General features: G+C 41.8%; 1 protein-coding gene and 1 long non-coding RNA gene across 8 annotated transcripts in view; one reads left to right on the top strand and one right to left on the bottom strand.

The window, feature by feature from the left end:
* Positions 1 to 26,950, top strand: part of SPATS2L (spermatogenesis associated serine rich 2 like) — a 233,839-nt gene that overhangs the window by 26,281 nt on the left and 180,608 nt on the right. For 5 of the 6 annotated variants that reach the window (XM_060194186.1, XM_060194184.1, XM_060194188.1 and 2 more), the window contains exon 2: positions 9,096 to 9,145. In XM_060194186.1, the coding sequence (XP_060050169.1) occupies positions 9,096 to 9,145 (50 nt within the window). Of the gene's footprint in view, positions 1 to 9,095; positions 9,146 to 18,852; positions 18,877 to 26,950 lie in introns of those variants that run through there. The other variant, XM_060194189.1, reaches the window with a different exon arrangement.
* The window catches only part of LOC132539406 (uncharacterized), a 283,959-nt gene that overhangs the window by 255,011 nt on the left and 1,998 nt on the right, over positions 1 to 26,950 (bottom strand). For both annotated transcript variants that reach the window (XR_009550670.1, XR_009550669.1), the window contains exon 2: positions 26,791 to 26,861. This is a non-coding gene — a long non-coding RNA (uncharacterized LOC132539406). The remainder of the gene's footprint in view (positions 1 to 26,790; positions 26,862 to 26,950) is intronic.

Raw genomic sequence — 26,950 nt, 5'->3', positions numbered from 1 at the left:
AAAAATGCTAGAGTTAATACCCTTTATGTTATTATTATGCACAAACAACAGATTCAAAATGAATAACCAATGGCATTTTATAGAGAGGCAGAAAAAAAGCTGACGGTTCTCTGGTGTATGCTAATATTTCAGGTCATATGCTGGGTTTTATAGGACATTCTCATTGAAGTCTACCATCACCTCTCTGAGGCAAACCTGCTATCCCCATTTTTCAGATGGTAAAACTGGGGTGGATGCTAAGTAGTTCCCCAAAGTCACAGAGGGAATGGCGGTGGAGATGGTATTCAAAACCAGCTGTCTGATTTCAAAACTTAAGCTTTTCCATTCTGGTATGCAGTTCATGCCTTTTTTTTTTTTTCTGAAGCTGGCAGAATGAATAGCTACCATTGTGCTTTTTTACAAAGTGTCAGTGCCACGTAAAAGCTAGGACACTTGGCTGAAACTCTTGGCTTAACTCGATATAGTACACTTGTGTGCGTATGTTCTTATATATTTTGGAGTCAAGCCTCATTAAAATAAGGTGTTAGTTAAAGGAAATAAAGCACTGATATGATTATTTGATGAACGAAAAACCTCAGGGTAGGAAACATTTGGTCAGAAATATAAAAGTCTTATTTGTTTTCGTTGTATGAACTAGGCCTGCATTACTTATCTGTGATCAGGGTTTCACGTAAACCAACAAGAATTAGTAACAGCCAAAGTAAATTGATGCTACCAAAAGGAACTGTCAGTGTCATTATTTGTATATTAGGGTTTGAAAGAAAAACAGTCTTAAGCTGTTATCTGTAAGATACATCAAGAGAGAGCCAAAACAGTTGGTAAAGGTAGGAATCTACATATGAGGAGACATGAAGTATACTGGGCTAGACCCCCGAAGAATTATCTGGTGAACTGACAAGTTGTCTTTAAAAAGTCAGCCATTGGGTGGAGGAGATAGGATAATGGTTATGCAAACAGACTCTCATGCCTGAGGCTCCAAAGTCCCAGGTTTAGTCCCTCACACCACCATAAGCCAGAGCTGAGCAGTGCTCTGGTGTTTCTCTGTCTGGATCTCTCTCAAAAAAAAATATAAAAAGTCCGCCATTTGGAATATTTATCTTGGCAGCTCTGAGACCTGACTTACAGCATGTTGTGTGATAGTCAATTTTGTAGGAAGAAAAAAAGTATAATTAATATGAAGATCAAGATATGGGTATCGGGGGTTGGGCGGTGGCGCAGTGGGTTAAGCGCACGTGGCGCAATGCGCAGGGACTGGCGTAAGGATCCCGGTTCGAGCCCCCGGCTCTCCACCTGTAGGGGAATCGCTTCACGGTCGGTGAAGCAGGTCTGCAGGTGTCTATCTTTCTCTCCCCCTCTCTCTCTGTCTTCCCCTCCTCTCTCCATTTCTCTCTGTCCTATCCAACAACAAAGCAACGTCAACAATGGCAATAATAACCGCAACGAGGCTGCAACAACTAGGGCAACAAAAAGGGGGAAAAATGGCCTCCAGGAGCGGTGGATTCATGGTGCAGGCACCGAGCCCAGCAATAACCCTGGAGGGAAAAAAAAAAAAAAGATATGGGTATCACCAGTCAGTACCAAATAGTAGTTTATAACAAAGGAACAATTGAAGTTGTCTTTTAGTTGTATAATTCTGGTTTGTCATTTTATAGCTTTCAGTTCTTAATAATAACAATAATAACCCCTACCGAGTAGTAATACTTCAAATCCAAGTGGCACTTTGCTTCTTATCAGCTATTGCCTAGTTAAGAAAACTACCTTTGGGGTTTTTCAGCTCTTGTTTTTTTATAGCCCTTGAGCTTACGCAGTTCTTGCCTTAGAATGATTCCAGTTTCCGTCAATCATTTTAATTCCCGGATATTGGTAGATGACCAACAGTGCAGTCTGTTTAGACTATGTACTCCAACAATGGTGATGAAGTTGAGAAGGGCCAGGCAGGTTAAAGGGCCAAACCAGTTCCATCTAGGTTTCTTACATAGCTAGTGAGGAACTGGATGTGTGAGCAGAGGATTGGAGTCAAGATCTGTGACCATTGCTTGGTAGCTAAGGGACCCTAGGCAAAGTGTTTTATTATCTCTGTACCTCAGCTCTCACATGGAAATAATGACTCCTGCATCGTCAAAGGTCATTTGGAAGATGAAATGTGTTGAGCAACCCCCTTGGTTAACTCCAAAGTGCTTTTATGGTAAGTTTCCAAGTTGTTAATCGATAGCTACAGGTCACGCCCCTCTGTGGGAGGAGCTGATTTGCCATTTACAATAATTTTAAATGAATAATGGGAATATTGGTAAAATAGGTTTTTCAGTATCCTTCTCCTCACCAGGCCCAGATAACTCTACGTATTTCTCTTCCGGTAGTAATATGAAGTGTCTTCCTCGGCCTGGGAACTCCTGCTGCCTAGTGCAGACAGAACCTCAGCCATTCGAGCCCTCACTCCCATGGCTGGTTCCTCTGGTAAGAGAAACAGGGCCCTTGGCTTCATCAGGTTTCCTTCAGAAAATATGTTTATGAAAATAGTCACTTATGTTTCTTATGCCATTCCAAGAGAGAGAAGCAAATTTTGTATCTTTAATGCATTATTTTAACTTTCAGTAAAAATGCTCAAAGTCAAAGACTTATCAGGTGGAAGAATGTATTCTATCATGATTGCATTATAAACACAGGAAACTCTGATTATCACACTGCTGAAGGAGAAAAAGAAAGTGAACAAGGAAGTCAGGATTTTTGACAGTAGGTAGTGCCCATGGAAGCTCTGCAGAATTCTCTCTCTTTTTTTTTGTTTGTTTTTTTCCCCTCACCTTCTTGTTATTTTTTTTAATACTTATTTATTTATTTGTTTGTTTATTTCAGTAGAGACAGAGAGGACTTGAGAGGGAAAGAGGAGATCAAGAGGGAGAAAAGAGACACTTGCAACACGATTTTTACCTATAGTAAAACTTTCCCCCTGCAGCTGAGGACTGGGGGCATGAATCAGGTTCCTGTTTGTGGTAACAAGTACAATATACTATATGTGCCACTTCCCTTACCATCTGTCTCAGCTCTGCTCACTCCTTCCTTCCTCCCTCCTTCCCTTTCTTCCTTCCTTCCTCCTTTCCTTCCTCTCCCCCTCCCTCCCTTCTTTCTCTTCTTCCTTCCTTTCCCTGAGTCACTGGGTGCCTCATTGCGTAACCATTACCTTATCTCCCCAGCAGCGCCCTCAGAAACTATTTCTGAGCCTAGAAGAAGAAAGTCATTCCAAACCAGGAGGTGTCTTATTCCCCTTGCCCTGGACTTTGGTAGAGTGACTTCCTTGGCTGTTCTAGCCTGCCAGACAGATGAGGTGACCCTTTTCCCAAGTGCCCTGGAAGGATTTGTTCACTGGCCACTCTAGCTTGGGTGTTCTTTGGGACTGGTAGAGATTAAAATACCTGTGTGGTGTGCCCCAAGCCATAGGTGTGTGTGAACCAGTTGCTGGACGTCTTGGACAATCCTTTATGGCCACATGGCAACAGGGAGCCAACAATGGAAGGTCCCTAGAACCCTAGCCCCTTTGCACTGGGGTCTAGGGCTGTGTTGTGTCTATACTCATTTTTATCAGTCTGGATTTCCTTTTTCCACATATGAAATGATTCTGAATTTCCCTCATCTGTTCTGGTAGCACATTTCATTCAGCTCATTTATCACCAACTCTCTCTTAGTGTTGCCTCTGTACTAGATACTGCAACAGAAACAAAGATTAACCAGGTGTTATAAAAGTCGAAATATCATGCACCTTGGTGCAAAGCAAGATGTGCCTCCAGAATGGAGAGGAGGTAGAGGCCAAGTAGGTGGTGGTTTTTTTCTTTTGGTGTACTTTCTAAAATAAATTGTACTGCACAAAAATCCATACCAATATTAATTTATATAGCAAATCCCTTTATAATGAAAATTCTTGTTTTGACTCAGGCAGGCATCATTAGAACTCGACGTCAATCCAGCAGAAGACTTGGGACAGTCTCGGGGAGGGAGCCAAAATGGGGTTTGACCTATATATCAAGATGCTCATGCTTTTGCTATTTTTCATCTCCACACGTCAACAAATAGCTGACTGGATATTAAAACCAGTTAAATCAATATTTCTCCCTGTAGTCAAGGTACCACAACACATATCCAAGGGCAACAGGTCCCCAACAGCCATATTTCTGTTGAGTATATATATTTTTATCATAAAATTAACTGATCGAACTACCTTCAAGTGATAAGATAAAAATATTAACATAGGAAATAGAAGATCCAGAGGACCTATCATCTTTTCCCTCCGAATTCATTGTTTAAAAACAACCCCATCATCTGTTTTGCTCACTTTAGCTCTAAGGAATGAAGATGAGGAAAAGACCTTTGCTGTGGCCGCTAGGATTTCTTTTTCTATGCTTGTCTGCTTTCACACACCCCCCACCCCCCGCCAACTTTCAAACCAGTGAATGGTTTGTGAACATGACAGCAAAGTGGCAGGTAGAAATGAACCCAACCCCCCCACACACACACACCATTGTTGGAATCTAATGATTATCACAGAAGGGGCAATAAAAGCCTATTTCTGTTTGCCCTTTTTCTGAACTTTTAATTGTTAGATGATTTCTGAAAGTTACCTGTTAATAAAGATCAGCGTTTCTATAAGGAAATGACCTGAAAGAGAGTCAGGCGGTAGTACACATGGCGTGAAGCGCAAGGACCAGCGTAAGGATCCCAGTTCGAGCCCTGGGATCCCCATTTGCAGGGGGTTCGCTTCACAAGTGGTTAAGAAGGTCTGCAAGTGCCTGTCTTTCTCTGCCACTCTCTATCTTCCCCTCCTCTCTCCATTTCTCTCTGTCCTATCCAACAACAACAGCAGCAGCAATGACAACAATAATAATAACCACAATGATGATAAAACAACAGGGGCAACAAAAGGGGGACAAAATGGCCTCCGGGAACAGTGGATTCATGATGCAGGCACTGAGCCCCAGCAATAACCCTAGAGGCAAAAAAAAAGAAAGAAAGAAAGAAAGAAAGAAAGAAAGAAAGAAAGAAAGAAAGAAAAGAAAAGAAAATGAAATGACCTGAAGCACCAGTTTACAAATGCCAACAACATTTCTTACCACTAGTAGAAAAGCCTAACTGGTCTTCCTTGTGTTCTGTGAGTAGAGGAGCTAGTCCTACTCCAGGCTAAGCACATCTGGAATACAGCCATCTCTGGCAGGCAGGATGATGCCTGAAGGCACGTGTTGCCCTGTTTGACTTGGGCAGCTGAGTAGCTTAACTCAGGGCACCAAGCTCGAAAAGGCACATGCTATGATTTGAACCAAGCTTTCTCAGATTCCAGAACCTTTTAATTTCGTTTTTTTACATCTGGTGGTTTTTCCGTAATATATCAGAATAGACAAAAGAGTTTTTACTCAAGTTGTTGACATAATGTGTACTCATTATAGAAAGCTGGAAAAACAGATAAAATTATCAAGAAGGAAAAAAATCACACATCATTTTTCACTCCAGTTATAATCGCTACTTTATTTTTTTTTCTAGGCTTAAGAAAGTAAACACACACACATATGACACACAGTACTCTCTTTTATTACTAGTGATTAACCAGATTGTAGGATACAATTTCACACACTTCCCACCACCATATTCCATATCCCATCCCCTCTATTGGAAACTTCCCTACTCTTTATCCCTCTGGGAGTATGGACCAGAATTTTTTATGGAGTGCAGAAGATGGGAGGTCCGGAAGCAGTAAGATATAAAGCAAGACAACAATTTTACTAATCAGGAACCTAAAGGTAAGAACATAGCAAATGGAACTAAGGGTAAAGGTCTAGGGAGTCCATTTTAGGTATATTACAGGGGGCCTAATGTCTTTACTAATTTTTGCCTGAACCTGATAGCTAACATGCAGGTGGACTAAAAGTATTGTCTGGGAAGATGGTGCTAGAATTAAGAATAGGACCAGAAAGCTGGGTTGGGGCAGAGAGTAGCTCCCAAAATGAGGGAAATATATAAAGACCATTAACTGTAGATATCACCAAATCTGCCCTAGGGCCCATGTCTATTCATATTTAGCACAGGAACCTGTGTAACCTTTGAGTCCCTGTCAGTCTAAGCTCACAGCCCATGGTCACAGCTAGGAACATCTAGGTTGCATTCATTTCAGGACTCATCTTCCTCGAGGGGCAGAGTAGGCTGACCCAGCCTCCCTTCAGAGAGTAGGGCAGTCCCCACCATTGCTGCTTTATAGTGAGAGCAAGGTCCTGGAGAGGCTCACAAGAGGGCTTATGATGAAGTTCCTGATGTAAGTGACCACTGATGGTGGAGAGAAAGATCCATTAGAGGTCTAAGTCTATCATATCTGTGTGGGAACCCAAGGATTCCATGACTAGAGCCCTGGGTGATGGATTGGCCTGGTAGTGACTAAAAAGGCAAACATTAAAGCTACACAGTACTCTCTTGGATATATGCAAAGAGCTGTCATCTTTCAGGTTTATTCACGCAAAGGGTACTTTGGTTGAGACGTAACAGAGACAGTCTATCTGCTGCCTGAACACCTAGCATATATTTTTACATGTACTACCATTTTATACTTTCCAAAATTATGTTACAGGTGGTTTTTGTTTTGTTTTTAACAGTTTTTTTGCTTTATTTTTCTTTATTTGATAGGATAGAGAGAAATTGAGAAGAGAGGATATATATCTATATATAGATATAGATATATATCTCTGCTTCACCACCTGTGAAGTTTTCCCCATCAGGTAGGGACCAGGGGCTTAAACCCAGGTCCTTGCATATGGTCACTTGTGAGCTTAACCAGGTGCACTTTTGCCCAGCCCCATTACAGATGTTTACCCATCCTGTGAGAGCCTTAAATATGTCCTGTTTATTTCTGTTGTAGGAGATGGACTTTACCAAAATGTTACTTCCTCCCATGTCAAATATTGGTGGGGGGGTACACCTAAAAGTCTTATTTAAAATATCTCATTTAACAAGTTATATTATTTATTACACTGTCAGCATGACAGTGTTTGCCTTCTATGGTTCATAAATAAAGTCAGAAAATTGTTTTTGTCAAAAGTTTGGGAAGTATATTTAAAATTAATTTCTCATTAACGGAACTATTAGAACCATGGAATCATCCCCTTCCAAGGAGTTTTTGTGAAAGCAAATACATCTAAGTGTGATGAACTGATTTTTTTAAATAAAGCAGCATCATGCATGGAAATAAGTGTCTCTCACAGGAGTGGGCATGTGCTCAGTCAGACATACATCAGGTGAAAGGCCACCGTAAGGGATGCCACGGTGGACTGTATTAAAGTCATGGAAGCCAAGTGGAGCATTAGCTGAGTTTTCATCTTCTTGCTTTATGGCATACAAGACTATTACTTTTAGAAAGCAAATGGAACCACTAAGCCACACAGAGCTCCCTGGCTGGCTAGTTTCCTGCCTTGTTTTTCACAGCTAGTGTGATCTGTCCCATCACGTAAGAGTGACACCACGCACATATTCCTACCCCCCAGACTGCTGTGCAGCTGAGACACCAGAACCCTGGACCTGGAACTGGTGTTCAGTTTCCTAGGGATTCCTCACTGGGCACATCCTTAAGCTTTCTCTTCCCCTTGTTTTCCGACTTCCAAGATTTTGTACTTGCTCACGGAGGTGTTGCAAGGTGTGGGCTGTGACTGGTGTTGATATACTGAGCACTAGGCACACTACTGGACACTGTGTTCAGCCAGTGTGCATTAGATAAATGAAGATTTGGTTTATTCTCTCAAAACGGACTGTGTGTGAGAGTGGTGTGGTGTATGTGTGCACTGTGGTGAGTGTGTGTGTGGGGGGCTACCTGATTGAAGAAGAGCCTAAGAGAATTGTCAGTTATAATCTCAGGGCTTAACAGCTTCCAGGTTAGTCTCACTTAAAGGGGAAACTCAGAGAAATCCACTTGCCTGGAGAAGGTTCCTGAGAGCCGATGCTGCCAGGCCTGGCACCCAGCACACTGCAGTCCTGTGTGATTCTTCCTACTCTCTTCTCCTTGTTGTCATTCCACAGCTGTTTTCTGGAGTTTGATCTGAATGTGTAGGTTCTGTGCCCAGAGCATTTGAAGCTCCTTGCAGTGCTTAACAAAGGTGCATAGAAATTCTGCAGGAACACTTGAAGCAATTATTGAATGAGTGAATGATTGACTGGCTGGCGGCTGGCTGGCTGGCTGGCTGCCAGGCTGACTGGTTGGTTGGTTGGTTGGTTGGTTGACTGGTTGGTTGGTTGGTTGGTTGGTTGGTTGACTGGTTGGTTGGTTGGCTGACTGGTTGGTTGGCTGACTGGTTGGTTGGTTGACTGGTTGGTTGGTTGTCTGGCTGGTTGGATGGTTGGCTGGTTGTCTGGCTGGTTGGCTGGTTGGTTGGTTGGCTAGTTGGTTGGTTGACTGGTTGGTTGGTTGATTGGTTGTTTATCTGGCTGGTTGGTTGGTTTGTTGGTTGACTTAAGACCCCAGCACCTATTTCTAAGGGAGTCCTAGCTGGGTGGTGAATTACCTGGAATTATGTAGCAATCATATGTTATCTTTTGGAGAGGAGGGTGCTACTATAAGCACACTAATAACAATCACTATTTAGTTATGTATTTAATTTGTAAAGGAGGCAGAATATTATAATTTAGAATTCAGACCATATAGTCACAGAATGCCTGCATCATCACCTGCTCCATATTTTCTTCACATGAGGCAGGTGATAAGGGCTTCTGGTGCCTGACTGCTGTGTCCGCAGTGATAAAGTATATTGAAATATTAGCAAGTCAGTGTACTGTGCGCTCTTGGGCAATGAGGGCACTAAGAAAGCACTGTATATTATTTTTACTGTTAGAATATTACCATTGTGTGCTAAGCTCATTGTATGAGTCTTAGCAGTCTTAGCAGCTCTGTGAGGAAGGTTATAGCCCACTTCACAGTTGACTGAGGCACAGACAGGTCACTGTTACTCCCCCTGAACAGATACTGAATCACCAGAAAGGCCCATTCCATGTCTCCCTAACTCTGGACAATGCACTTTGGTAGGAGTTTGATAGAGATAGCTGCTGAACATGAGGACTGACCTACCAAATCTCCTTTTTCCTAGAGCACTCCAGAGACCAAGCTGCAGTCAGGAATATCTCCGTGGATTCCCAGGTAAGTGGGGATGGTCCTTCCTTTCTCTTCATCCTCCTCCTGCCCACATGGCCATCTGTGGCTGCACCTGGACTCCCAGAAGCCTTGTCATGGCCTCTGACTGCCTCTCATCATCTCAGCCCCAGTAAGTTTTTGCTTACTGGTGTGTGGACTGTGTCACATGTGATATGGGGTGGGAGCGCCGGGTACTCTGGACTCTACCTGGGTGACACCTCCTGCCCACATCTCTTCTCCAGCTGCACTGACATTGCTGTGGACTCCTTTGATGTGTTCTGATGCAGGTGAAGGGCTTCAAAGTACCAAATGAATCTTTTCGAGATAGCCTTGTGACATAGAAAGGAGCTGTGAAGAGTGGAGGGTTCTGGAGCCAGCCAGCCTGGCTCACTCTCTTCACATTGAGAGCCATTGTTGAAGAACTTGCTCCAGTGAATCTAGAAGTCCGGCTTAGCATATCAAGTGCTCACTCAGCATTGACTAGCCAAGATCAGATGCACTCAGGATGGTGTGGCCATACGCACATTCAGCATTGCCTGGGAGTGGGAAGATGCAGGCTTTTGATCCAGGCATCCTGGGCTTGACAAACTGCTTCTGCTTCTGTAAGACTGTGTGGCCTTTGCAAGTCACCAGCTTCTCAGGGCCTGAACCCCATCCTCTCTATAATGGTGATAACTCCACCCATCTTGTAGAGCTGGGGAATAGTTCCTGCTCATGTGTGTAAAGAAGTCATTTCTGTTAAGTGGCAGTGTTTATTGCTGTCAGTTGTCAGTATGTGAATGTTTTCATCAGAAGTATTGGTTGGACAGAAACATAGTATTTCTGGCTCATCATACCTTCCCTGAAATGCTTTAAGCCCCCCAGCCTTGTCAGTCATGTTTGTTTAAAGTAATTTGCTTAGCAAGTCATATATTTATTGTGAGAATACCCTCTTTGCTCCAGACCCTGTCAAATGATCATAAATACCATACTAAGGTGGTTCAAGTTAATCAAACCTTCCTGCACCTGGATATTCCCAGGCATGTTTAATCTAAACTTGATCTTTTTTCCATCAACTTGAAACAACCTTCCTTCCTTCCTTCCTTCCTTCCTTCCTTCCTTCCTTCCTTCCTTCCTTCCTTCCTTCCTTCCTTCCTTCCTTTCTTTTTCTCAGGTGACTAACTTAAAAAAAAAAAAAAAAAAGCTATGAACATTGGTGGATGTTGGTTTCTGTGAATGGAACAGAATATTTCACTTCCTCATATCTGAAGTCAGAATCACCATGAAAATGCTTTCTTTGTAGTTGTTCAGAAAGAGTTGTTCTGATGGATTCTCCTACACAGGCACTTACTCTCTTGCTCTTTCCCATGGTGCTTAGCTTTTCTTTCTGTGAGGCATCTGAAGAGTTACTATGTAAATTTTTAGTGGATCTCTCCCCATCAGACAAGCAAGGGCACAATCAATTCCTGGCTTTCTTGGAAGGTACCAAATAATCAAAAACTGATTATTCTGCTGGAAGGCAGCAAACAGCTTGATGAAAGATGTACCGATTGAAAACAATTCTGATCATATTTTTGTGAGGAGAATGAGATGCCTCCAGCTGTCTGTCACTAATCACATTAGAGGTGGAAGGAAAGCAGGAATGTTTTGGCCTGCAAAAGAGTACTCTAATCACAGACTGGAACACGACTTTCACTGGCCATTATTTTTTCTAGCCTGGTGACATGGGACCTTCATTCTGTGACTTGTCTTGTTAGTTATAGCTGTTTCAAACATATGTCACATGAGCACACTTAAGGATTTTTTTTTCCTAATGACAGTTCAAAGACTTTGCTTTTATCTCTTTATGCTCATCCTGCAGAGACCACAGATTGAAATGATTTCTCTCTCAGCAGAATCCTAATGCTAGCAATTACAAAAGAGTCTAGAGATGGCAAATGAAGCCCACAAAAACTGGAGAGGTGTCTGAATTCAATCAGGAAGAGACCGCTCCCATGTGGACACATAAGCCATATAAATCCATTTTAATTGTGAGCTGTGGTGCTTATCTGGTCATGTTTATTTTGGATGCAAGTGCCAAAGCTGGATTTAGACCAGAACTCCAGATCTTAGAGCCCTAATTACTAATTTGGGTCTCTGTTGAATCCCTTAATTCATTTCTTAATTAGTTCACCCAGATTTAGAGAGTTTTCTTGGTTCCAGTAATTTTTTACAAAAATTTCATAGGTCCAAATAAATGTATATAAATTTCTGCCTTCCTCCTCCCCCAGGACTCATACATTTTGGCCTAATCTTGAAGAATTATCCTTCTTGTTATCGAAATCATAACAACACCAACAGCAAAACTGATTTGTTGTCAGGCAGTGTGGTAGATCGGAGTGAAGCTATGAGGTTTCCAACTCAACTGTTTATATCCATGGAAACATGATTAGGTTACTGTCCTCTGCACCTCAGTCTGCTTTCATAAGATGGAAAGAATATTGCTACCTACCTCTTAGGGTTGTTTTGAAGGTAAACAAGCATTGTGTATATGCTAAATGTGTCTGGCACAAGGAATACTGTTCTGATAATGACTATCAACAAGACAATAGGACGCTGTCAGGGAATCTTGCTGGTTCCATGATGTTGTTACCTAAGTGTGCCTCATCTCTGTAGTCTTTCGGAGAACACTCAGAACTGTAAGAAAACATTAGAGGAACAAATCACTGTTATTTATACCCTTAAATCTATCTACAGGGTTAACATATATACATATATATATATATATATATATATATATATATATATATATATGACTTTTCATGCTTGATCACTCTGAGTCTTAAATCGAAATCTTTTGGTGCAAAATTGTCTTCCAGAATTTGAATGAACAGTCTGTTCTCTGAGTAGCACAGTATTGGCCCTCATGAAAAGAGAATATGTGATTAGAGTATGTAAAAATATTTGGGGGGTTGGAGGTAGAGGCTTTGGGGAATTGGCTTCAACCATTGGAAATTTTCTTTTTTTTTTTTTTTTTAATTTTTTCCTTATCACCAGAGTCCTTGCTGAGACATAAGGTCTTTACACCTCCACTATTCCCAGCGACATTTTTTTTTCTGTCTCCTAGATAAGATGGTGAGAGACAGAGAGTTAGATGGTGAGGGACAGAGAGAAGGAGAGACCCACTGTGCCACTTGTGAAGCTCCCTCCTTCCCTGCAGGTGCTCCCAGGTGAGGGTAGGCAACTTCCACCTGGGTCCTCACACTTAGAGATGTGTCAGCCTTAAGTGCACTGAAAATCATGGCCAGATTTAATGCTTGTGCAGGAACAAAAGTCATGGGGAAGATAAATCTAGTTATTAATGAGCCCTCCTCATGATTACATGTCAGTTAGTTAACACTAAAGTTGATTGCCAAGAGGTGTACTAGGATTACCTTCTCTTGGTTTTTTTTTTAAATAAAGTTAATATTGAGACTAAAAATTCCATAAATATATATATATATATATATGCTCATGTGCACCCAGAGACGTTTGTAATATGCTCTTAGCAGCATTTTTTATATTCTTGTCAAACTAAAAATATTCAGGTATCTCTTGATAGTAGAATGAATAAATCTTGTGATCATGAGTTGAAATACTATCCAGTAACGAAAAAGAATAGAGGTGCCCACAATAACATAGGTATATCTCATACATAATATTGAAAAGAAGAAGTTACAAGGTAATATGTGATGATAATATTTCATTTACAGTGTGTGAAAATACTATCTACAAAGCATATTTATTCCCCTGAAGAGTACATACAGGGGCTGGGTGGTGGTACACCTGGTTGAGTGCACATGTTACAGTGCACAGGGACCTGAGTTTCCCAAGGTCCCCAACTGCAGGGGGAAAGCTTTGTGAGTGGTGAAGCAAGGCTGAAGGTGTCTCTCTGTCTCTCTCCCTCTCTATCTCCCATTTCCCTTTTGATTTCTGACTTTGTCTAATAAAGGTAATTAAAAATAAAAATAAGGGATTTGTTATTTAAAGAATCAGAATAGTGACTATTTCTTACTTTATTATTCATTTGTTTTGATCAAGGCATAGAAACATTGAGATGAGATGGACAGGGGACATAGAGAGGGAGAAAGGGAGAAACCTACAGCACAGCTTCACCACTCATGAAGCTTCCCCTCTGTAGGTGAGAACTCGGGGTTTGAACCTGGGTCTTTGCACAAGGCAATGTGCACTTCACAAGGTACCCAGCTGCACAGACCCTTGTTTCTAAGTGAGAGCATACCAGGGAAAAGAAGGCCAGAAGGAATCTTGGGAATGTTGACCATGTTCTGTTTTGTACTGGGTTGGTGGTTGGGCTATGTTTATAATAGACAGTGTATTTTACCAAAAATCAATATTTTATGTGCTTTCCTGGTTGTAGATTCTAATTAATTGCTTTTTAAGCCTTTGATAATGCAAAGTGACTGTTTCATCAACTTAAATTGATATGTCCTACATTTCTCGCTGTGTAGACTTAGAGGTTCCTGAGGATGTAACTACATAAAGTAATCCACTGTCTTGCTGCATGGTCCACAGACCTGGAACATGTGTCCTGAAGCATTCTGGAAAAGATCCGTTTGGGTGGTAAAGAAATTGGTTAGAACTTGCACCCAAATGCATTTGATATCTGGACATATGATAGCTTCTGGTGAGTGTATTGTCCCACGGGAGGGTCCACAAGGCAGATGGTCAGTTATCAGCCTCCTCAGTGGAAGAAGTGAGACGTCCTCTCATAGTGCCTTCCAACTGACTCACCTTCTTGAGTTATTCTGTGCAACTGTTTGGGTCATTGGATTCACACACTCTACACTGCAGTGTAACGAGCCCTTAAAAGCTAACAAATTGCCCAAAAACTGAGGCTCCAAAGGATCCCCAAAGATCACATGCACAAAGCGAATGGCAAAGTTTAGCAGGCTCCCTCTGCCTGTTACCCTGTGAGATAATGACAGTGACCCTTGACCCTTGAATCAGATCTGGCAAGAAGCTGGCCACCATCAACTCTACATCATCTAGATGGTATGGAATTATATCTACTGTACTTAATTAATCATGAGTCTTATCCAATGAGCAGCAAGACATTACCACAATTCTGTAATTATTTTCTACTTTGTCCATGTTTTATAAGGCATCTAAAATGTTAATGCAATAATAAGTCATGTGAGCTGTAAACAAATAGCCAGATAGTATGAGAGGATACATGTTTAAAACTTAAAAGATGAAGAAATCTTGGAGGCCAAGTGATGGTGCACCTGATAGAATACACATGTTACAGAACACAGGGACACTGGTTCAAATCCCCAGTTCCCACATACAGGGGGCATGCTGCATGAACAGTTAAGCAGTGCTGCAGGTTTCTTTCTCTCTCTTCCCTCTCAATTCATCTCTGCTTCTATCTAAAATTAATTAATTAATTAAAATAAGAAGAAGATAAAAAATTGAATGGCCTGGGAGGTAGCATAGTATATAAAACCATGAACTCAAACAAACAGATGTTAACCTCCTAGGTTGGATCCATGGCATTTTCTCTGGTTCTTTGGCATTTTTTTTCCTCCAGGTTTATCACTGGGGCATGGTGCCTGCACTACAAATCCACTGCTCCTGTGGCCATTTTCCCCCCTATTTTATTGGATAGGACAAAAAGAAATTGAGAGGGGAGGGGAAGATAGTGGAAAGAAAGATAGACACCTGCAGACCTGAGGGTCTTTGCATTGCCCCGACCAGCAGGGCGGTGAACAGGGGCTAGGAACCTAAAAGACCTGGAATGAAAGGGACACGAGACACGAAAGAACGACAGCAAGACAAGTTTCTGATCAAGCTGCAAAATTTTATTGTGTTCACAGGCATTATAAGGCTTTGGGGAAGGAGAGGGAATGCTGGAGGAGGGGGAAGGGGAGCAAACTTCAAAGCGGAATGTTCCTTGCAACAAATGGCCAAAACCATGTTTGTTACCACAACTGTGTGTTGACTCACTTGATTACTGATAAATGGTTTACCTGAGGGGAAATGGCCTGCCCAGGGCAGAATTAACACTTGTCTCGAGGGCTTCCATTGTTTCAAAGCTTATCATCTATCAAGCAGAGAAATGGCTCCTGGCATTGCATAACCAATATGCTGTCTCCCCAGCCCTTCAAGAAAGTTTTAATAAAGTAAAATATATAAACTATGGTCCTAATGACATGTGCCAATAAGAGGAAATTGACCAAACTATCTGTTGAATATGGGTAGCAAATTCATCATTTTCTATGGATTTTAACTATAAGAACTATAGAACATGGTGTCTAAGATTTTTTTTAATATTTATTTATTTATTTATGAGAGAGGAAGAGGGAGAAATAGAGAAAGAACCAGAGGAGGCTGGGCATAAGGATAAGGATCCTGATTCCAGCCTAAGGTCTCAGGTTCAAACCCCTGCACCACCCTAAGCCAGAGCTGAGCAGGGCTCTGGTCTCCGTACCTTCATCTGTATCTGTATCATCAAAATAAAACAAATAGTTTAAAAAAAAAAACCTTTCTCTATTATAATGGGTTAGAGTTGAGATGGGAAAGAAGGGAGTTTGCTCCTGGTAGGGTGAGCTCTGAGCCACATGCACAGCAGAGGTGTGGGTCAGGGTGCCACACAGCAGTGCCATAGGGTTAGGTGCTGTGGTGACTCTCTATCTGAACTGGAAAACAAAATGTGTCCTGGGAGCAGTAAAATTGTGCATGTATGAGGCCCAGGCTCAATAAATACATGCATGCATACATAAATAAATAAATAGGAAGGTTGAAGCCATTACTTTCCCATGGCCAGACTACACAACCATGGAAAGTACAAGAATATATATAATCAGAGCTTGGAGGAGGAAGAGTGCCCGACCATCACTCCAGAGGCCTGATTCAGCCACTTACCAGCAGCATAGACAACACTTTCTCTGAGAATCTTTGCTTTTCATAGCTCCTGAGATGACAGTAGCAGTCTTTTCTCAAGTCTTACAGAGATCCTATGTAAGAATATCCGTGAAGTATAGTGTTCCCTACTGATCCAAGTAATCATGACCATATGCCTTTAGTTAACTAACTTTATATTAAACTATTGATCGAAATGCTTAATCTTCTACATTCTTTTGAATGGGAGCTGATTGGCTAACCTAAATTTTAAAAAGGCGCTTTCTATTTAAAAAAAAAACATTTGTTTTACTTATGAACATGAGAGAGAGAGAGAGATGGGGAGGGGGTGGGGGCACACCAGACCATCACTGATACGTGCTGTGGTGGTGATTGAACTTGCAACCTTGTGTTTGAGGGTCCACCATCGTCTTAAACCCTGTACCACGTCCTGGGTCACATGTTCAATCTCTCTTTTTTGGAAAGATCCTGGAGTATAGAAAAGCTTCAGTCACACTGCATGAAGAGTCAGCTCTGGAGAACTAAGCAGTGTTTGAGGGCCCTCCTCTTCATGACACTTATTTTAATGTTTAGTATAGTAAGCTAGTTATTCCAGCTTCTGAGATTCATGGTTCCGAGTCTTGATTAGATGCTCATGGATCCAGTTTAGGATGAGCCACTATCTTTTCACCAGTTAGCATCAGTGAAGGGGGAGGGTCTTAGCTCCACATATCTGTGTCTCCTTAGAAAATGAGGGATCCTCTGGTTCGAGCCCCTGGCTCCCACCTGCAAGGTGGGAGGGGGGGTTGCTTCATAAGCGGTGAAGCAGGCCTGCAGTAGGTGTCTGTCTCTGTCCCTCTCTGTCTTTCCTTCCTCTCTAAACTTCTCTCTGTACTATCCAACAATAACAATAATAGCAACAAAAATTGGGGAAAAGTAACCTCCAGGAGCAGTGGATTCTTAGTGCAGGCACTAGCCCCAGCAATAACCCTGGAGGCAAAAAAAAAAAAAAAAGCACAATAGTGGCTGGAGAAATGACTTAACTGGTAGAGCATAGGACTCTACAAAATTTTTTGCTCTCACACAAAGCAGAACTTGCATTGGGTTTGGTGTATTGCACCAAAGTAATACACTGGGGTGGGTGTGAGGGCTCAGATCCTAGAACATGATGACAGAGGAGGACCTACTGGGGGTTGAAATTGTTATGTGGAAAACTGAGAAATGTTACGCATGTACAAACATGCATTTTACTGTCAACTGTAGACCATTAATCCCCCAATAAATAAAATAAAATAAAATAAAATTCTGACACACAAAAAAGAAAGAAAATGAGGATCCTGTGACCTTCTGCTCACAACTGGTACTTAGTGTTCAGTAGTTGCTAATGAATCAGCTTCCTTTAAGGAAATTTTTTTTTTTTTAATTATCTTCAGTGGGACGAGGTGACTGAGTGGTTAAGGCAATGGACTGCTAAAATTATCTTCATTTATTTGTTGGATAGAGACAGATAGAAATTGAGAGAGAAGGGGGAGATAGAGAGGTAGAGAGACAGAGGGACACCTGCAGCCCTGCTTCACCACTTGCAAAGCTTTCCCCCTGCAGGTGGGAACCTGGGACTTGAACCTAGATCCTTGCACACTGTAACATGTGCACCCAACCAGGTGCGCCACCACATGGCCCCTCTTTAGGAATTTTCAAAGAGATGTAGACATAGAACTGTACGAGTACATTTTTTTTTAGTTTTTTAAAAATATTACTTTCCCTTTTGTTGCCCTTGTTTTATTGTTGTAGTTGTTATTGTTGTCATCATTGTTGGATAGGACAGAGAGAACCGGAGAGAGGAGGGGAAGACAGAGAGGTGGAGAGAAAGACAGATACCTGCAGACCTGCTTCACTGCCTGTGAAGCGACTCCCCTGCAGGTGGGGAGCCGGGACTCGAACCAGAATCCTTGAGCTGGTATCCTTGAGCCGGTCCTTGCGCTTTGTACCAGGTGCGCTTAACCCACTGTGCTACCGCCCGTCCCCCTGAAACGTATAAGTACTTTCTCCAGCAAATATCAACCTACCTAATTGAGCCTGATCATCTCATGGGCATCTTCAGGTGGACACGGGGCTTGCATTCTCTTCCCCTATATGCAGAATCTTCTTTGTATAGAACCCATGGGATGTTCTTCTACTTAGCTTGTTTCTTTAAGGTTTGATTCCACTTCCACTTTTGGCTCTACCTCTTGTTAGAAAGAAGACATTAAATCAATTTTAGCATTCTGAATACACTCGTTGCCAATAGCCTACTTGCCCTAGAATTTTATGCCAAGGTGGAAAGAAGATAAGGTCTGAATGCTGCAGGCAAGTCTTTGTACTATTAAAGGACCTTATTTAAAAAAAAATTCATGAACCTATGGAAGTATATTTTAATGATCACAGTCATTCCTAAAGTCTATAGCCGTTCTTCACACCAAATGAGGATTTGATGCCTAACATTTTTTTCTACCAGTGTTCTCAAGCAATTCATTGTAATATTTCTAGAATGGAAATTTAAATATTGATGACTAGCTTCCATAACAAGTTAAGCATCATCTTCAAATGTCCCTGACAAGTATTGTCCCCTTGTGTTATTTATTTTCAAGAGTACCAAAATTCTTTGTTTTCAAACATTTATCCATGTGGAATTATCCAGATATATAATTTTAATTAATTTTTTTTTTGCAACCAGGGCTATTGCTGGGGCTTGGTTTTTGCTTGGCCCCACCATTCCTGATGGCCATTTCTTTCTTTCTTTCTTTTTTTCTTCCTTTGACAGAGGATGAGAGCCAAAGGGAGAGAGAAGGAGAGACATCTCTACCTCTAATACTGTTTCATCACTGCTGAAGCAACCCTCTGTAGGTGGAAATCAAGGGCTTGCAGTCTACTAAGTACATCACCATCTGGCCCCAAAGCTATATATATATTACTCTTTTTGGCTATTTTATTTTTTTAATTTATTTATAAGAAGGAAACACTGACAAAACCATAGGATAAGGGGGATACAACTTCACAAAATTCCCACCACCAGAACTCCATATCCCATCCCTTCCCCCGGTAGCTTTCCTATTTTTAACCCTCTGGGAGTATGGACCCAAGGTCATTGTGGGATGCAGATTATGGGAGGTCTGGCTTCTGTAATTGCTTCCCCACTTCTTCTTCTTCTAGTGTTTGCCCTTCTTCCGTAACCAGTCAACAGTGTCAGGTTGAGCCTGATGTAAAGTTTCGAGACCTCCTTTGAATCTGGAGAGGTGGCAGTAGTTGACTATGTGGGTCATTGTCTGTAGCCGCAGGGGCAGTTGGGCATTGACAGGTTGATCCATACTCTGAGCCTGCCTCTCTCTTTCCCTAGTTGGGCAGGGTTCTGGAGAATCGGAGCTCCAGGAAACATTGGTGGGGTTGTCTGTCCAGGGAAGTCTGGTCGGCATCATGCTAGCATCTGGAACCTGATGTCTGGAAAGAGAGTTAACATATAAATCCTAACGAATTGTTGACTAATCATGAACCTAAAGGCTGGAATAATGCAGATAAAGAGTTGGGGAGGTCTTTGTTTTGTAGATAACTAGTAGACATATTTTAGTTATATTCCAAAGGATACTAGTAGTTTGTTTTTTGTTGTTGTTTTTTTTTTGCCTGAGCCTGAAATCTGATATGCAGGTGGATCCAAGTTACTGTCTGGGGAGATGATGTCATGGCTGGAAAAAGGACCAGAAAGCTGCATCAGGGAAGAGAGTAGCTCCCAAATATGGGAAAGGTGTATAATTATTGTTGACTATAAACTCCATTGATTTGATGTGATCTGGGGCTCCAAAGCTTTATATTTTTAATGCACACTTTCTTAAAGCTTACAGTCACTGAAAAAACAACACTGTGATCATAGAAGTCATTATTTTACTTAGCCTTCATTGTCCTAACTGTTGAGTTATGATATAATCTACAGTTCATACTTTTTACATTACCATAACACACTGGTTTCAAGGATGATTTATTATTCCTTGGATTTTTTTTAAGTGCTGAACCACAAAATGTTAAACTTGTATTGGCAGATGTTGTCCAAAGATCTGCAGGTGTCCTGAAAGACCAGCTTTAGCAATAAATCCCAGCATACACAAGTTTCCAATCAAGTAGTGGGAAGGTCTTTGCATTTGAGTTCTCTCAAATTTTGGTATTTGGGAATCACTTACATGGGAAATTTAAGTACAGGAGAAAATCCTTCTTAAGCTTTCACCCTTGAACTTTGGGCCAACTGTACTCAGTAGCACAAGCATCTTGGTAGCTTTGTTCTCCTAACCCTGAGATTTCTTGGCTCTGGGAACTGGCAAAGTGCCAAGAATAGGCCTAATTGCATTCCTTGTTACTGAGGGGAAGAAAATCTCAAAGGAATTTTCCTCTTCTTTCAAAGGGATACCTTGAGTATTAACATTTCTGGAAGAGCATGATTGTAAGACTTCTGCAAAGCTTTTTGCAAAGCAAGCTTGAAGAGAGCTGTGGTCACCAAATAAGAAGCTTGTGTTTATTGCTTACCTATTGCAACAACAAGTTGGGAAGATGAAACTGAAAGGATTAGGAGAGATGTGGCTTTGCCCTCTAAACTTACTTTTTGGTTAGTGATTGAGCTGCTGCCCCTGTTGTATAAAGACCACCCCAATGTCTGGACTTCACCTCCCTTCACCAGTACTCTGTGTACTGAACATCCCCGGCTGAGTACATAGGAGAATTCTAGTAAATATTTGTCAGATGAGGGTATGCTTTCAGTAGGTCTTTCTGTGGTCTATAGTGTAGTGGGGTTTATATCAGACCCAACTAATTCTGAACAAGGAATTGATACCCAGTGTTAGTAGATTGGGATCTTCCCATCCATGGTGCTAATATTATGGCAGGGGAATTAGGCAATGAAGAAACAAGTAGTTGAGCTGAGGAACACAGTGATGATTGTGAGGGTTTCAGAGACCTAAACAAGCTGAACAGTGTTGTACCCAGTAGAGTACTCACGTCATAGTGCCCGGGGACCTGTGTTCCTGCTACCGGTCTCCACCTCCAGGGAGGAAGCTTCACGAGTAGTAATATCTTTCTCACTCCCTCTCTACTTCCCTTTTCTTTTTCCTTCTTCTCTCTGTCTTTATAAAATAAATAAATAAACGGGGAGCTGGGCACACTGTGTTAAGCGCACGTAGTATAAAGCACAAGGACTCACACTAGGATCTGGGTTCAAGCCCCCACTTCCCACCTACAGGGGAGATGCTTCACAAGTGGTAAAGCAGGTCTGCAGGTATCGATCTGTCTTTCTCTCCCCCTCTCTCTCCTCTCTCTTCCTCTCCTCTCTCAATTTCTCTCTGTTTTATCCAGTACAATGGAAAATATGGCTGCCAGGAGCAGTGGATTTGTAGTGCTGGCACCAAGCCCCAGCTATAATCCTGGAGGCAATAAATAAATAAGTAAAAAAATAAATAACAAATAAATCTTAAAAAAAAAAAAAAAAAAAAAGGACGAGGGCAGGCGGTGGCGCACCTGGTTAAACACATGCATTACAGTGCTCAAGGGCTCAGGTTTGAGTCCCTGGTCCCCACCTGCAGGAGGAAAGCTTTGCAAGTGGTGAAGCAGGGCTGCAGGTCTCTCTGTCTCCCTCCCTCTCTTTCTCCCCCCACTACTCTCAATTCTCTCTATCTCTATTCAACAATAAACGAATAAAAACATTTTAAAAAGAATGAGTACTTTGATAGATACCACAGGATGGTAGAAGCTAAAACCTAGGTACAGTCTTAAAACCTCAGCAGTATAGGAGGAATCAATAGAAACTTTCAGAAGGCTTAACTTCCTCCAGAAGTCAGCAGGTTTAATGAAAATTCTCAGCTCAATACAATTTTGTTTTATGCAAATAGGTTCTCAGAGTTCCTACCACACTGCAGAACATCAGTCTCTATAGAATTTTGCTTTTTAACATACCAGTTGCTCAGCACCTAGCGCTAAGGCCATAGTTAGCTCTGGTTCACTTTCCCTCTAAGGGTTTCGTCCTAAAGCCAGCCTGCTGTCCCTCCAAGGAACGCTGTCAGCCATATAGGAAACAGATAACCAGAAGAGCATGGGCCAGCAAAGATGTAGCATCACGACAGAAAGAGAAGGGAAGAGAGAGAGAAAAAAAGACAGACACAGACACTCAATGAGGGAGAGAAACAGAGAGACACCTGCAGCCCTGCTTCACCAGGTCAGAAGTGTTATTTTGTATCTTGAGGACAGAATGTTTAATAAAGATTTAGACTCAAAGTACACATGTATGCTCCAGGCATGTTGAACTGTGCCAGCCCAAGAACCAGTCCTGAAAGGTTTACAATCCCCCACCACCACCACTTTTTTTCCTTGTAAATTAAAAAAATGCTAATGTGGACTCTCAACTCTTAGCAACCCATGTTATTATTGTTATATAGGGCAAAGAGTAAATAAGATATTTGTCTGATGACATAACAGTTCATTTTAACTTAGGAAGCTGGAAGTAATTTTGGCTTTTTTTTTTCCGCTCCAAGTTTCTTTATGGAAATAGACCACAATCATTTTTATTCCACTATTCTTCATAACCTTGTAGCATGCTTCCTGTTTATGCTTCTAAGAGCTGTTTTTAAAGACCCTTGAGGGATATTCTTTAATACATTCTTTTAGAAAAATAATTTTCCAGCTATAGTACCCTGGTACAATGCCTGAGGGTATAAGAATAGAGGAAATTGTTAATGAGGTAAGTTTAATGGTCTGTGCAGAGTCCTGTGATGTTTAGATCTAGTTAAGTTAATGTAAATTATATTTAATTAGTCACTCTGGAAAAGTAGTGGGTATTTTATAGAAAATATTCAGTACCTAAAACTCACTATTTGGCTTTTTTATATAGTATTTATAGATACAACTCTGTGAGTAGTATTTATACAATAGATTAAATCACTGCTTTCAGTAACATACATTGATTCTTAAAGATTCTTATAACAATATGAAGAATGTATCTTCCAGAGGCAATGGGAAATATCTCTGTGGGGCAGAACAATACTTTTCTAATATTTCTTTATGAGCCTTGAAGCGCTGTACAAATGCAATCGCATTGTTGTTATTTGGGGGGCTGGGTAGTTGTTGGTGCATCTGGTTGAGTGCACATGTTACAGTGTACAAGGACCCAGGTTCAAGCCCCCGGCCCCCACCTACAGGGGGAAAGCTTCATGAGTGGTGAAGCAGGGCTGCAGGTGTCTCTCTGTTTCTCTCCCTCTCTACCACCCTCTTCCCTTTCAATTTTTGGCTATCTCTATCCAATAAATAAATAAAGATAATAGAATTTCTAAAAAATAAAAAAAGTTATTTTTACTCTTGTGACACACAGCACACTTCTGGGCTGAATGACATTATGTATATACATTTATTATTATTATTATTATTATTATTATTATTATTATTATTACATGTTTTAAGGCAGAATATGTTCCTCTGTGGAGTGAGAGTTCCATTTCTACATGTAGCCCTGTTGTGAGAGACACTCGGAACTCCTGAGTTGGGTTTCTTCACACTACACTTCCCTCTCATGCCCTGTCTATACCTGGTGCCCCTGGAAGCAGTCTCTATGTGGTGTTCTGGGAAGGAGCCTTGGCTCCCAGCACCACTGCAATCTGTTGATGACAGTTGTAACCATCTCCTAGGCCCTTGCATGCTGTAGGAAAGACTGAGAAATGGTATCTTGCTGTTCTCCTGTGGCCGCAGTTGTGGTCCTCTAATATAGCTGTGCTGCCAGAACGTCTGGAGCATAACATTCCCTTTACTCTGTTACGGTTTTTGTTTGTTGGTTTTTGTTTTGCCTCCAGTGTTACTGCTGGAGCTTGATGCCGACACTACAAATCTACTGCTTCTGGCGGCCATCTTTTCCATTTTATTGGATAGGACAGAGAGAAATTGAAAGGGGAGGGGGGATACAGAGGGAGAGAGACAACTGCAGGTGGAAAGCCTGGGGCTCAAACCTGGATTCTTGTGCGGGTCCTTGCACTTAGTACTGTGTGCATTTAGTACTGTGTGTGCTTAACCTGGTACACCGCTGCCCAGCCCCCTCCCTTTACTTTTTTTTTAAAGAATTATTTTTATTATCTTTTATTTATTTATTGGGTAGAAATATCCAGAAATTGAGAGGGGAGAGGGAGAGAGTCATAGAGACACCCACAGCCCTGCTTATGCTTAACCACTTGTGAAGCTTCCCCCCTGCAGGTGGGGATCATAGGCTTGAACCCGGGTCCTTGCGCACTGTAATGTGCACTCAACCAGATGTGCCACCACCCACCCCCACCCCCTTTCACTCTTTACATGCAATTTTCTTCACTGTTTTCGATCATCACCAGGCTGGTTCCTTTTCTTCCAGTTATTCGGTCCACCTGCAGGTTGATCCTGACAGCCTCTAGTCCTTCTTGGTCTCTCAGCTCTCCCCCTCCCCCCTGCCACATTCCCTCCATGTTTGCTTTCATCTGTTTACTTATTCATGTATCTGGCTGCTTCCACTGATGCAAGAAACTGGAACTAAGAGGATGTGTCCCGGTAATATTCCTTTTGCTCATTTCCCACTGCCCTCTTCCTTGGGTGAAATCGTTCTTTTCCACAGCCCTCTGCAAGAGTTTCCAGATGCATCTTTGTTCTCCTCTCTTCACAGAAAGCTCATGTGGAGGGGGTGTAGCAGAAGTGTTTGTGTGTGTGTGTGTGTGTGTGTGTGGTGGGCTCGAGGCGGGTAGGGAGGGTCAGCACTTCCCCTTGGCACTCACTCAGAAGAGTACCTCATTGTCACTATCAAGGACCAGGCCCTGGGAAACAGACTCCCGACAGTCACCACGGGCTACACAAATATTACTTCCATTTAGTGTGACCTTTCACTGTGCTCTAAAATGACTGCAAACACTTAAATCCTGGACAGCATTTCTCTGGAAACAAAAATAAATGGGGTTCTTTAAAGAAGCCACACTTGAACTTCTGCCCCTTTCTTGCTTTTTCAGTCTTTATATCCAGTTCAGTGTCCTTTCAATCATAGATTTTCCTCTTGTGAGAAACGACTAATTTCCCTGCTGATAAAATTATGGATCGTAGAAGCCATCTACTTGTGAAAAGAACAGGCTACCTCTGATGGTCTTAGAACACTTCCTTCTGAGAACTAAGTCTTACGTCCACTTACTAAGTGCTTACTGTGTGCTCGGTACTGGCAGACTGGCTTCCTATCTCTGTGGCTGCTTCAAATGTATTGACTCACTGCAGCACTGTGAGTTGTTTATGGTAGCATCACCTGTTTATATTCTTTTTTTTTTTTTTTTTGCTTCCAAGGTTATCACTGGAGCTAGGTGCCTGTACCATAAATTCACTGCTTCTAGTAGCCATCTTTTTCCTTTTTTGTTGGATGAGATAGAGAGAAATAAGCTTCTCAAGTGGCAAGCAGAACTAAAGGTATCTCCCTCTCCAACTCCTCCCTTCCTCTCAATTTCTGACTGTTTCTATCCAATAAGTAAAAAAAAAAAATCTGCAAAATAGGATCAAAATCTGCTCCCTCTGTTAGTATATATATATATAGATAGATAGATAGATAGATAGATAGATAGATAGGGAGAGAGAGAAATGGAGAGAGGCGGGGAAGATGGGTCTGGGTGGGTGGAAGATAGACACCTGCAGGCCTGTTTCACCGCCTGTGAAGCGACCCCCCTGCAGGTGGGAAGCCAGGGGCTCGAACTGGGATCCTTGAGCTGGTCCTTGCGCTTCATTCCATGTGCGTGTAACCCACTTCACTACTGCCCAGCCCCCACCTGTTTGTATTTTACTGTGTAGACACAGAAACCATGAGATGAAATGCCCAGGTTCACACCATTAACAGTGGGCGGGGACTGGACTTCAGCCTTGGTGGTCTGTTTCAGTACCCATGGTTTTTTGTTTGTTTTGTTTTCAAATTTATTTTTCTTGATAGAACAGAGAAATTGAGAGTCCAGAGGGAGAGAGGCAGAGAGACACCTGCAACACTGTTTCAGGTACCCATGTTTTTAAGCACTGAACAAACCTGCCTAAATAGCATGAGGACATTCCATAGCCTCTGGAAATCTTAAGTATCTTCATCGCTGAGGAGAGAATAGTAACCCTTACCTTCACTTACTTATGATGAGGAGCAAACAGAGTCACTACTTGAAAGGACTAAGGAGATAGTGAAGCCCTCAAACATGAGGTTTAGACTTGGACTACTGATGCACTCTGTCAGGGGGTCTTATTGTTGAGTTTTGTCCTTGCTCTGTGGATATGCTGCTGGTTAGGATGAAAAAAAAAAAAAACTATACTTTTCTTCCCCAATGGTGGCGTTAGGGAGTATTTAGAGCTTAGGCAAAACTGAACATAGTAAGTTCACTAGCATCTGTTTCTTTGACACTTCCTCACACCAGTGTAGGAGTTAGCATCTCCAGCCATTTTTCCTAAATCATGAAAGATTGATTTTTTTTTCTTTTTTCTTTTTATTTCTTTTTATTCTTTTTTATTTCTTTTTATTTTTTCTTTTTATTTATTTATTTTTTGTTATCTTTATTTACTGGATAGAAACAGCCAGAAATCAAGAGGGTAGAGGGAGATGGAGAGGGAGACAACTATGGTCTTGCTTCACCATTCACAAAGCTTTCCCCCTGCAGGTGGGGATTGGGGGTGGAGCTCAAACCCGGATCCTTGAGCACTGTAACATGGGCGCTTAACCAGGTGTGCCACCACTCAACCCCCACAAATTGGCATTCTCTTCCCCGGTTCTCACCACATACCAGGACTTGCTATGAAGTCTCTCTTAAAGTTCTAGACTGTTCCTGGGACCTTCTCCCTGAAGACACAGCACCTGATACAGAAGAACAACCATATCAGGGCAGGATTAGGTCAGTGGGAGGAAGGTGCAAGTTAAAGCCAAAGAATTTTATTTAGACAGTT

This window comes from Erinaceus europaeus, chromosome 7 (assembly GCF_950295315.1).
Source record: "Erinaceus europaeus chromosome 7, mEriEur2.1, whole genome shotgun sequence".
Lineage (NCBI taxonomy): Eukaryota > Metazoa > Chordata > Mammalia > Eulipotyphla > Erinaceidae > Erinaceus > Erinaceus europaeus.
Note: the sequence above shows the minus strand (reverse complement) of the source record. Positions and strands in the feature narration are given on the sequence as shown.